At 43.8% G+C, this 13,467-nt stretch overlaps 1 protein-coding gene across 1 annotated transcript in view; it reads right to left on the bottom strand.

Annotated features, from left to right (window-relative positions):
• Positions 1–3,667, bottom strand: part of LOC119654656 (ubiA prenyltransferase domain-containing protein 1 homolog) — a 34,401-nt gene extending 30,734 nt beyond the window's left edge. The window contains exon 1 of the mRNA XM_038060148.1: positions 2,203–3,667. Within this exon, the coding sequence (XP_037916076.1) occupies positions 2,203–2,601 (399 nt within the window). The 5' untranslated portion in view covers positions 2,602–3,667. The remainder of the gene's footprint in view (positions 1–2,202) is intronic.
• Positions 3,668–13,467: the final 9,800 nt, after the last annotated feature.

Genomic DNA, 13,467 nt, shown 5'->3' with positions numbered 1-13,467 from the left:
TTCCGGCGAATTGCTCAATTCTTTCGATTTTAATAAATCTCCTAAAAGGTCGTTGGTTGCCTTTGCTGACGATCTGATAGCCTACACGACGCACAAGAAGGTAACTGAGGTGCAAGTTGAACTTCAGAAGATGTTCAATGATATTAAGTTCTTCACGAACAGTTGGCGGATGAAAATCAATGCGCAAATGTGTGAAACGATTCTGTTTCGAAATTCCTTGGCGTATGCCAGTAGGAACTTGAAAAGGAATTGGAGAGATTTCCACATTGTCGCGAACGAGGATAGTTCAGAGCGCATTCCTCATAAGAAGTGCGTTAGATACCTGGGTGTGCGTCTTGACGAGCGTCTCCAATTTAACGAGCACGTTAAAGTCGCGCTAGAAAGCGCTCGCAAGGCATTCATGTCTCTTCGAAGACTCTTTTATGCTCCACATCTTAACCGGAAGGTTAAGATTATTTGCTATCTTACTTTGGTTAGACCGGTGCTTACCTACGGGTGTGCTATCTGGTTTAATTTGAGTGCTAGTCAAATGGAGAAAATAAGGATCTTTGAAAGGAAATGTCTGCGTGCTTGCACGGGGCTTAATAGGACTGCTTCGTCAAACTATGAGCACTATGTAACTAATGAAGTGATGTATGCAGCTGCTGCTGTGCCAAGAATCGATACAGTTATCGTCAGATTGATTCGGAATCATATAGTGCGATCTGCTTCGCATGGTGAGAACCCTTGGGTTTCACAGACATTCTACCCAAATGAGGGGTATTTCGAGAAAACTCTCACGACAGGCTTCATTCCTCCCGAAGCGTTCGTGTATCTTGACAGGAATGGTCTAATTCTTGATTCTGCCGGTGATCCGGTTATGTATCATATGCATAGACGGGCCACGGACAAAAGGATAGAATACTCCCCGAATTTGACAGTGGGGGCTCCGGGATTCGACTGGAGATACTCCAGAGCGAGAGCAATTGACATTAAGCGGGATGAAAAAGAGAAATCTTGGTACTGGTGGCTGCGGGATGCCGGTTAGCGGTGGCCGTGCTCAGTTCTGCCATTTGTTTCTTGGTGGGGCTTTGTAAATATGTACACATTGAACGGGTGCTGATTTTGTCTCCAGTTGTAACTTATAAATGCATACGTTATTATTCTTTGTTTTTTTGTATGGATGTTATTGTAAAAAAAAGAAAAAATGTGTAATATAAAATATATAATTATGATAGTTTTAAGAACAATAATTTAAGTTAAAAGTATCTTTTGAAGCGATCAAATATTTATTATTACTTTTATATTTCTTTATTTGCCACTAAGGCCAAGTGAATTCTGTCGGGTTTTTGACCATTTCCCGACAACTTATTGTAAAATTAGATTTTCATTTCTTACTGTTTCTCTTCTCTGTCTGTAAATCGTTATTCAAAAATTTTGAGAGCCCACAGTGGCCATTAGATTTAAGTTATTTTTGTTATTTTAAAAGATTGTTTTTTTATTGTTCATTTTTCCAATCTATATACTATTGTTACCTATTTCTTAAAAATAAAAATGATTTTAAAAACAAAACAAAATGAAAGTGTTGAGTGCTTGGTCACATGTAAATGGAAAGTTGAACTTGGTAGGCTTGCGAGCGACAGGAGAGTGGAGTCGGGATATCTGAATATCGAACTCGAGAGCAAGATGATGGGCGTCAGGGGCAACGTAAGACGGAGCATGAAGGGATTGGGAAAGATAACATACAGGAAGGTTAGAGAGGACAAGGTCAAGAGTGCGATCTAAGTGGTTTCTAGAAAGGTTAAATTGGAGGGCCCCACACATTTGGTAACAGAGATAGGAGTCTGTGTGTAATTACGCGGTATTTTTAGCATTTTTTCTATTCGCTAGTGTCATCTATTGGTCTTGCAAACACCGATATTTCGGGAACCACTTGTTCCCTTCGCCACTTCTTAGCACTGATCAAGGGAACAAGTGGTTCCCGAAATATCGGAATTTCCAAGACCAATAAATCACACTAGCTAATAGAAAAAGCAAGTTTTAATCATTTCAAATAAGAGTACCCATTGGAAACATTCCGCTCAGTGCACAACCTTGCATTCAACAACACAATAAGCATGCAGAGGCGATGATAAAAGTTAAAGGTTCCTTCCATGCGACCTATCCAGAACAGTCCCAAACTGACATTGCAAAGTCATTTTATAATAACAAATTCAACATTACCTCATCCTTAGAAAGTATGTGGTCCACTAGTGTCCGATCATCCGACTTTCGATTGTCAATTCCTTTGACAAAATCGAAATATGTATTTACAACGTTCCCAGCGCAATGTACTGTCACCACGCAGAATATTGTTAGCAGGAATATCAGAATATTGAAGTCATATGTAGATCCGGAACGATGAGCGATTGCTGTGCCCAATAAAGTAGGCATTAGGCTTCCCGACAGCGACCATGGTCGCAAAGCTAATAAATATGTTTTTAATTTCATCAAAGCAGCTGGTTCTTGCTCACGTTTCGTTTCACCATTTTTACGTGTATTATTTTTTAACATATCACTAGTGCTCTCCGCATGCAGAGCTTCACGAGCATATTCCATACTTTCATTCACAATTTTCGACATAATTCCTAACGAGTTTCTTGGTGTACTTTCCGTTTGTTGATCTCCACTGTTTGACCTAGGTCTGGAGTGGTCTTGTCTAATTTCCGGTAACTAAGTTATAATTATCAATAGTCAGCCACCTTCCTAAGAATCACCCTCACTAGTTGCACTATTTTTGATATCAGCAATCGTAAAAAAATCCACTTTCTCGATTAACAGAGATGCAAAGCGGGCGGCAGATAGAAATTTTTATTTAGTTTCAGACGGATTGAATTGAACGGGGGGCGAGCAGTCGCTTCTCATTCGCCGAAACGTCGAACTCGACAGATAGCACGCACTGCACAGAAGATGTAGCGAAACACGAAAACGAGTACGAACAAATTATAAATCCTCTTGGCACTTCTTTTATTAACTAAGTGGCGCACGATCGCGGGTCGGGCCAAACACACACTGCACAGAAACAGTCTCAAGCTGGGACGATCTTCGCAGCCCAGAGAAACGCGCATGCAACGGCTGGGTTGTGATCCACTGCCACGGAACCAACGACAACAATTTCTTCACCAATTCAAGATCAGACAGCACTTCTCAGCACTCTTTCCGGAGAAATTTTACTGAAATCTGAATAAAACCCGTGATATTTTGCGCGCTCACCGGTTCCACTTAGCCTTACACCTGCAAAGTAGTTTTCATCAAAATGGGCTACCGCACAGCGGGCAATTAATATAATTTTAGCTGTTTGTTTATAAGAATTGCGGATCCACACGGAACATTGTTATTTCGGTCTAATTCCTCTGCTGATGGCGACGGTGTTCCTCGAATATACGATATTATCTCATTAGTTCACACTTTAATGTCGTTTTTGACAACTTTCTGGAAGTGGACACTTAACGTTTTTTGCTAGCCTTAAAGCATACGAACTTTCTTCATATTCTTGCACGCTGTCACCAAACAAATTTTACCTATCAAATGTCACGTCACCCAAGAATTTTGTCTTCACTATTCCACTATTCGCTACATATGTGTCTTGTATTTTGTCGCCGCTTGTCACCGGGTCAAGGCACAGCAGACATTGCACTTTGACAGTTCGAATGTTTGGCACAATGCTTAACAATTCGCCGCGGCGAATTTAGATTCGATCTGATTTAGAGCGAGATTATTACACAGTTTACTTATTATAAGTTAATGTTAGGAATTATTATCGTGCAATTGACAATGAGATTGAGTACGACAGGGAGTTCACCAACAAACAAAAATCAGTCAACGACAGAAGCTGCAATGCAGAGTTAAATGATGTGCTGAGTGCCCGGGCAAACAGTACAGTATTGAAAAAAAACTTAACCAAAAATTACTCCCAGAAATTTTCCATTGGTTGAGCAATATAACGATAACGTCAGGAATGGTCCGGTGTTCAATAGCCCTGCATACTACATTGCCTCTGACCACCAGACACTCCCTCACAAGATGATGATAATATTCAACAAAATTTATGAAAATCAAAAAGATTTAGGAATTCAAGAAGAAGTTCTTCAAGTCAGAAAATTAACGAAGAAACTGAATAACAACAGTGATGCGTTTTCCACAAGTACATCTGATGATACGAGTGTTACTGCATAATGTTCAAAGCATCTCTAAGGTTGTAAAGATGATGCTATTCACTTTTATAATACAAGGGAAATAGACATTATAGCACTTCAAGAAATATTCATTTCAATCCGATATCTTTCTTCTTTTTCTTCAGCCTTTGTCCCGTTCACAAGCGGGGTCGGCTCGTCGTGATCGGCTTCGCCATTTGGCTCTATCGAATGCCTAATCTGGGTGCAATCTCTAGGGTTTCAAATCCCCATCCAGCGTATCAAGCCACCGTTGCTTAGGTCTGCCTTTTGGTCGTTTACCATCGACTTCAATGTTCAGACCAAGTGAATTCTCGTTTGCACGAATTGCGTGACCATACCATTGAAGACGCCTCTCTCGCAACTTTTCCACGATCGGTGCAACCCCATAACGATCGCGGATATCCTCATTTCGGATGTGATCTAAACGTGTGACGCCACTAGTCCAACGTAGCATCTTCGTCTCCATTACCGCAAGACGCCGTTCATTGTCTTTTATGGTCGGCCAACACTCAGAACCATAGAGAGCGACTGGATGGACGACATTGCGGTAAATTTTAGATTTGAGACGTTCGTTGATACGTCGATCACAAAGGACACCAGTTGTGGAATGCCACTTCATCCAGGTTGCGTTAATGCGTGAAGCAATTTCATAACGCAGCTCTCCATTGGCTGATAGCGTTGACCCGAGGTATTTAAATCGCTCAGTTCTGGGCAGATCACTGCCGCTGACAGTGATTGTGCCTGTTTCATGGGGATCGGTCGTCAAAAATTCAGTTTTGTTTAAATTCAATCTGAGACAGTGTTGCATGAGGCGATCATTCCATTTTTGAACAAATTGCTCGAGATCATTTTTGCTATCAGATGCTAGGAAAACATCATCTGCATAAAGCAGTGTGTAGGGCGCTGGATGTTGGATATCCCGTGTGACGGTGTCCATAACAAGGACAAAGAGGAGTGGTGAGAGGGCACTTCCTTGGTGAAATCCAACAGAGACACGAAGCGGTTTTGATACACCCGCCATACTTCGAACTTTACTTTTCGGATGGTGGTAGAGCAATTGAACCCAGCGCACGAGTTCTTCTGGCACGAAGTGTTGTCGTAAAGCATACCAGATGAGTTCGTGTGGTACACGGTCAAACGCTTTCTCTAGATCCAGAAAGGCAATGTAAAGAGGGCGGCACGGTGTTTCTCCATGAGTAACCGCGCAGCGTGTATTGCGTCAGTAGTTCCGCAGTTCTTGACAAATCCGGCTTGATTCACGGTTATTTCAACGATTTCGCGAATACGGTTGTCAAGAATGCGTTCAAAAATCTTCATGGTATGGGAAAGTAACCGGATCGGACGGTAATTTGAACATTCTGCTGGGCTACCTTTCTTTTTCCATATTGGAACAGTGGTACTTTCTTGCCAGTCAGATGGTGTTCTTCCTTCCTGAATAACCCGGTTAAAGAATTCACTGAGCCACAGTGTTGGGTCCCAGCTCTTCGCTTTCCAGAGCTCAGATGCGATGTCATCAGGTCCTGTTGCTTTCCCCGATTTCATTTGTTTTATTGCCTCCTCGACTTCAGTTGTGCTGACTGGTGGAACTGCTCCAAATGTCGGCAATGATTGTGGAAGTGGAGGATGAACAAATTCTTCAGTTGAAATCTGCTCGAAGTATTCTCGCCATCTATCCGTCGCGGCTCGACGGTTGGTAAGCAAAGTACCGTTCTTGTCATTAACACAACAGAAGTGTTCGATATCCTGTGTGCGTTCATCACGGCTTTTAGCAAGTCGATACAGATCTCTCTCGCCATCCCGAGTGTCCAGTTTATCGTAAAGAATTTGGAAATGGTTGGCTCGGGTGACAGCGATCGCTTTCTTTGCTTGCCGGTTGGCATTCTTATAAATTTGCCAATTAGCAGGCGTTTATCATCGAGAAATTTGAATTTGTGGTAGAGGCGTTTCTTTTCACGGACCTTCATTTCAACATCATCATTCCAAAGCCAAGTATCTCGGTTGATGTACCGCTTACCTGGCTTGGTGACCCCGAGGGTTGCAGAGGCCGCTTTGTGGATCGTGTCTTTCATTTGATTCCATGATTCTTCCACATTCGTAATGGTTGGCAATCGTATGAGTGAGACCGTTTCTTCATTCTTTTCACCAAATCGCCACCATTTAATGCGTGGCGGGCCAGTGCGTTCCTCACGCCGTTTTATCGGTGGCTTAATTCGCAGGACAGCAATCAACGGCCGATGCTGAGGTGCGATGGTCTCATAGGGAACGACTTTGCAATCAGTGACAGTGGTAAAATGTTGACGTCTTATGAGAATATAGTCGATTTGCGTTTTATTGTTCCCACTATAAAATGTGGGAAGATGAGACAATCGTTTGATGAACCATGTATTCATAAGTACAAGGTCATGGGTGTCTGAAAAATCGATTATACGCTCGCCACCTTCATTGCTCACTCCGAACCCCTTTCCCCCATGGCACCTGTTACCGTCTGCCTTTTCACCCACATGACCATTAAGGTCGCCGGCAATGATTATGTAATCGTAAGCAGGCACGTGACAAGTCTTTTCATCGAGAAGTTGCCAGAAGGCATCTTTCTCGGCATCTGGTCGACCTGTCTGTGGTGCATACGCGGTGAAGAAATGAATAGTGCGATCAGCTGATATAATGGTGAGCTTCATCAGCCGATCATCAAATCGTTCGACTTCTTTAATGGCATCACGGAAACCCTCTGAGATGGCAATGCCAATACCATATTGAGTGTGTGGGTTACCAAAATAGAGAAGTTTGTAGCCATTTTTACCGCGTTCGCGTTCAATGTCGCAGCTTTTGGAACCAGACCATCGGGTTTCTTGCAGAGCGCAGATGTCAATGCACCTTTTCCGAAGGGCTCTTGCGAGTTCCTCGGTCTTTCTAGTTAGGGTACCAACATTTAGCGTGCAGACACGTATTTGTTTTGTTCGTTGTGTGCGGACTAACTTGCTTACGTCCTGACGCCGTCCATGCGTCAAGAACCCTTGCCCATTTCTCGACAGGACCGGGGCCCGTCCTGCCCCGTCGACTGAGGTGGACGCCCTAGCATTTCTCCGAGGCCTGTGACTTAATCCGATCATCATGTTTGTAACGACATTCTATGCATTTTCTTGGTCGATCTGTCGCGGGGCCAGTCACCAAGAGAGATCAGGTAGGATTTAGCATAGTAGAATAACTCTAACTATACTCTATTTATCTCTTTCCCTGATCTCAGCATTTTATTTTTGTTTTACTGAGGATAGTACAGAGTACGTTGCCTCAAACCCTCCTCCTTTACCCGGGCTTGGGACCAGCATACTATGTTAATAGCATGGCGGAGTTAATAACTAATTTGATAGTTTCAATACTAAGACCATTTTACGAAAATTAGACTGCAATGTCGTCCGTCCAGTCGCTCTCTATGGTTCTGAGTGTTGGCCGACCATAAAAGACAATGAACGGCGTGTTGCGGTAATGGAGACGAAGATGCTACGTTGGACTAGTGGCGTCACACGTTTGGATCACATCCGAAATGAGGATATCCGCGATCGTAATGGGGTTGCACCGATCGTAGAAAAGTTGCGAGAGAGACGTCTTCGATGGTATGGTCACGTAATTCGTGCAAACGAGAATTCACTTGCCAAGATTGGTCTGAACATCGTCGTCGATGGTAAACGACCAAAGGGTAGACCTAAGCAACAGTGGTTTGATACGCTGGATGGGGATTTGAAAGCCTCGAGATTGCACCCAGATCAGGCATTCGATAGAGCCAAATGGCGAAGCCGATCACGACGAGCCGACCCCGCTTGTGAACGGGACAAAGGCTGAAGAAAAAGAAGAAGAAGAAGACTGCCAATTTGAAATTCTTCCAGGTTATAAACTATTTAGAGCAGGCATTACTCGCTTTAGGATATCTGTAGTAAAAAGTTACAAGAAGGTCGCGGAAAGAAAATGCCTCGGCTAGGAGGATCATATTTGAATAGATTAGGATTGACTCATAATGTTGTTGATTAAAAATATTAGAAAATCTCCAAAGTGCTGTTGAAAGAATTTTTCAGAGATGACTTGCTAATTTCTTTATCCAAACAGTAATGAAAATATTTTTGAGGTGAACGAAAAACACACAAACAATTAATTTTCTATCCTAAATTTTCTTCTATCATTTAGATCGAAACTACGGGCCATCTTAAAAAAAATATTATGTTTACATAAGACCACTTGGTACTTAACAATCACCACCGAATTTTATTTTTTTTTGATTTTCTTACAAATAACTTTTCTATTTTGCATCCAGCTTTGTTTACGAATTCGACGGAAGCATTATCCATAAACTTTGGCTGGGAATTTTCTCAAATCTTTAAGATTTCTTACAGCTCTACAAATATTGGCATATCGTTCCCTGGTTTTCTGCATTAGAATAATAAAATTAATATTTTATGATATTTCAATTGCTTTGGAATTTAAGAGAATTCGATTTTTGTTTATATTTCTGATTGTATGATTGCTTCGCTTTTAAGTATCTCCTCGAAATTATGATGCTTTCTTTGATCGTTTTAATCGTAATTCTGTCATGCTGTTGTATTTTATTTAATCTTCTCTGGGTTGCTATTAAAAACAAAATTAATTGGTTGAAATGATTGCCTCCATATTATGAAAACAAGTCATATTTTTACCTTGATCACAGTGATTGTGATCAGTCGTTTTATTGAGATTTTTCAAATGCGCTAAATGATCAAATTAACAAGAATTAGCAAAACACATTCCCTCATTTTCTATACATATATAATATATTCTAGAATCCGGGGGCCTCCATTAGCCGGCGACGCATGGGTTTAGTAAGATTCTAGGGAGATTTTAGTTTTAGGCTAGCGAAAAACTCCTCGGTCAAAGGGTAGTATCGGTCCCAGGGCGAAACGTGGATTGGTATCCACGATCGAGCATAAAACCTGGGAAACGCCTGCTGAGCCAACACCAACAGCTCTACTATCAAACCCTATTTTCACCTCCACGTGGTGACCGCTGGAAGCTCTCTTTTAACGAAAAGCTACAGACGGAGAAGGATGAAGGCGAGTCTCCCGCGCCTAAAAACGGGACAAATTATACCAACTGGTCCTCCAGGTTGGGGGTTGGGTAGGGCAGAGAACCTTACACGGAAAACAACTTGTTATGAAGCCACAACAGGAGCCTCGGACTGGACGGATTACACAACGATGAACCCGACAACGACAAAGGAATAACGATTTGCGCCTTTTTTCATGAAACGTGCGCTCCCCGTACAGAGATGAAGCTGATGAGCAGCTAGCCGATACCCTGTTCCAATATAGGGCTGACGTAACAGCGTTACAGGAGATGCGTTGGACAGAGACCGGTTTCCTGAAGAAAAGTCACTACACCATATATCATAGCGGCCATCCAGGAAACCATGTGCTAGGAATAAGTTTCTTAATCAGCTAAAAAATGGAACCTGCTGTTATCGGCTTTGAAAACATGAGCGAAAGGTTATGCACTCTGCGCTTGTGAGGCAAATTTAGAAACATAAGCCTCATTAACGTTCACGCCCCTACAGAGGAGACTGCAGAGTCGGAGAAGGGTACCTTCTATGAGGCAGTAGAACGAACCCTCGAAGCCTGACCTAGGTATGATATAAAAATCATACATTTGAACAACCAAGTAGGGATGGAGCCCATATTCAAGCGATATGTTGGCTCCCATAGTTTAAATAAAAATACAAATGATAACGGACTGCGAATTATTCAATTAGCAGTGTCACGCGAAATGGTTTTGGAATACCTGGTTTGCGCGGAGAGCGGTCCTAAACAAACGTGGACCTCTCCTGATGTGACCACTTTCAACCAAATTGACCACGTATTGATAGATCGCCGCCACCTCTCATCCTTGATGAATGTTAGAACATATAGGGGGGAAAATATAGACTTGGATCACTATCTCGTTGGCATGGTGCTCCGAGCTTGAATAACAACACCACCGAGAATCCCTTCAGACATTCAAGTGAGAGTTAACACTGAAGGCATCGATAGCGTAGCCCTCCATAACACCTATAAGAGGGAAATGGATGCCGCAATAACCGACCGCAATCAACAGAGATCCTGGAGAAGAAGAATCAAGAAATAATCTTCACAATCACCAGAAGAACGTTATCATAAATACGGCCGCAAACATACTTGGCCCCAGCCGCAAAAAGAGTCGGAACGGCTGGTTCGACGATGAATGTAAGCTAACAACGAAGCGGAAGCGTGCTGCATACCGACTAATGTTGCATTCGCACGGAGTACGCACGGAGACTTATGACGAACTCCGACGAGCAAAAAAGCGACTTCACAGATGGAAAAAGGAAGACTGCGAGAACCAAGAGGTCTGCTAAGCAGTAGGATTTCCCTCGAGACCATTTGACATCAATAACGGTCTAAGACAAGGGGATGCCCTATCATGCGCCCTCTTTAACCTGGCCCTGGAGAAAATGATCCATGATGCTGAGGTAAATGAAAAGGGTACGATCCTCTTGAAGTTCACCCAACTACTGGCCTATGTTGACGATATCCACATCATAGGAAAAACGACCCGAGACGTACAAATTGCCTTCATCCCGATCGAGCAGGCGGCCCGAGAACTTGGGATGCACATCAATGAAGGCAAAACGAAATATATGGTGGCAACGTCAGCACCGAAGACGAATCAACCAACAACATCAAACCGCACTGGTCAAACACAAAGACGAAGAAGAATAAGGATAGGAGAATACAACTTTGAGACCGTTGATAATTTCTCCTATCTAGGGTCGAAAATCACAACCGATAACAGTTACGATGATGAAATCCGCACGGTTATTGTCAGCCAACAGAGCCTATTTCAGCTTACAAAAACTGTTTCGCTCGAAACGTCTCACCATAGGGTCAAAGCTCTTACTATACAAGACTATGATCTTGTCAGTCCTCATGTATTCCTTGGAAACTTGGGTTCTTAGCAAGAAAAATAGCGAACTCTTGGCCGCGTTCGAGAGAAGAATCCTTCGAAGAATGTTTGGCCCCCGACATGAGGATGGACGATTCCGTAGCCTACACAATGACGAAATCTATGAGCGATACCATAACCGTCAGGTTGTAGATAAAATCCGGCTCAATAGGTTACGGTGGGCGGGTCCCTTATTCCGTATGGATGAGTATGACCCAGCCTGGAAAGTCTATAAGGGCAATATCTATGGTAGAAAAAGATGGCGAGGCAGACCCTGCCTGAGATGGAGTGATGGTGTAGGGCAGGACGCCAGACAGCTTTCAGGGATATCGAATGGGTGGACCTCAGCACAAAACCGGCATGTCTGAAGTTCCTTATTAAGGCAGGTCTGCACCGGATGCTGGTTGTTGCGCTGTTGATGATGATGAATGTCTGGAATGTGTACATCTAACTTCTATTACATGAAATTCCCCCTTTCGATCTAGAAATCATGATACCCACCTGGACAATCTTATTTAACTAGCACAAAATCATAATCTATATGTCTCCTGTTCCTGTGTGGAGTTGCTAAATCTCCCATCAGGCGCGTCCCTTCGTGCGTGTATGGACATGTTTATGCGCAGGCCGGGTAGGTGGGAAGTAAACGCCCACCCGTGGATAAAAATTGGCTATGGGAAGGATACCCAGAAATAAAACCAAATATGGAGGAGCAGAAGAAGAATGAAGTTACGGTGCAGGGCTTCGGAAACCCAGTACCGGCGGTTTTTGGGAGTGAGAAAGCGGGCTCCTGGCCGTCGATATCCAACGACCGCAGTGCCTCAGTAGTGGGAACCTTGGCTACTGTGGCATCTAATGTTACAAGCGTACGGGAGGAACTTGAACTGGCTCCAGTGATGGATCCGTTCAGAAGGAGCTCGATTTTTCGCAGATCCCCTCCTACAAGGGCACAAGCTCCCACGATCGCTACCCCCAGTGGAAAGCGTATAGCGGGAGTCTTCGATGAGGAAGAATCACTGACGCCAATTCACCCGAGCGATGTTTTGGGGAATGATCAGTTTGGAGCTGCCTTTACTGCCCTCGGTAAAAAGATCATGGAGCTGTGTGAGTTTATAAAGGAGCGCAGGAACATTCACCAAAATATAAGGGCCATGATAAGAGGCATCCGTTTAACGTAGGGCAAGGCCCAGGATGAACGAGTAGGAAAGTCGCCGATTGGAAAAGTGAACCAGGCAACTCAAGTAACGCCGGTTGAAAACACAAAAGGGGAGAAACCGGGGAAGAGGCTGCGCGAGAAGCTGAATGACTCAACAGGCCAGCAAACCCCGAAAAGAAAAAAAGACTCAACTCCCAGAAAAACGGAGTTCATGAAAAGTACGTCTGAAGCTACCAGTGAAAATGCTGTAGTGGCTACCTCGAGAAAAGGGATCGAACCTTCAAAGGCGGATGCGGAAGCTTGGAGGAAGGTAGAATCGCGGAAAAGAAATTATCGGAGGAAGATTAGACCGGAGGTGATTTTCATTTCCAAATGGGGCGAAGGGTCATACGCCGACATTCTCAGGAAAGTGAAGGCAGACCCCGAACTCACCAATTTGGGAGACAACGTCAGCCGCATTAGACGGTCGCAGAAGGGAGATCTTATGTTGGAACTTAAGAAATCCAAGGATGTAACCGCGGACAAATTCTTAAGCCAAATCGGGAAGACTTTAGGGCAGGAAGCCGACATAGGAGCTAGCAGGCCGGAGATCACTATAATCTGCAAAGATATAGATGAAATCACGACGAAGGAGGAGGTTCGCGAAGCGTTGGAGAAATAGTTCGATCTTGCCGGACTACAAGAGTCAGTGGTGAAAACGCTAAGGGAAGCCTATGGGGGGACACAAATCGCCATCATCAGCCTACCAGTGGAGAACGCACTCAAACTGTTAGCAGCAGGGAGAGTGAGAATAGGCTGGGTTATGTGTCGCCTTAGGGAACAGGTGGCGTTAAAACGGTGCTTTAGATGCCTTGGCTTTGGTCACATTGCGAAGTCATGCACTAACCCCAATGACAGGTCAAAGCAATGCAGGAGATGCGGAGTGGAAGGCCATATCAGCAAGGACTGCGGAGCTGACCCAAATTGTCTACTGTGCAAAGGAAAGGAGGGTGTGGACCATCGGCACATTGCGGGCAGTAGCAGGTGCCCGGAATACAGGAGAGCCCTTAGCACAAATCGCAGATGAGGTTGATACAAATCAACCTCAACCACTGCGAGGCGGCGCAGGATCTACTCGCGCAAACCATCCGCGAGAAAAACATCGAT

This window comes from Hermetia illucens, chromosome 1 (genome assembly GCF_905115235.1).
Source record: "Hermetia illucens chromosome 1, iHerIll2.2.curated.20191125, whole genome shotgun sequence".
Classification (NCBI taxonomy): Eukaryota; Metazoa; Arthropoda; class Insecta; order Diptera; family Stratiomyidae; genus Hermetia; species Hermetia illucens.
The sequence above is the reverse complement of the archived record's forward strand: the minus strand, read 5'-3'. Positions and strand labels throughout refer to the sequence as shown.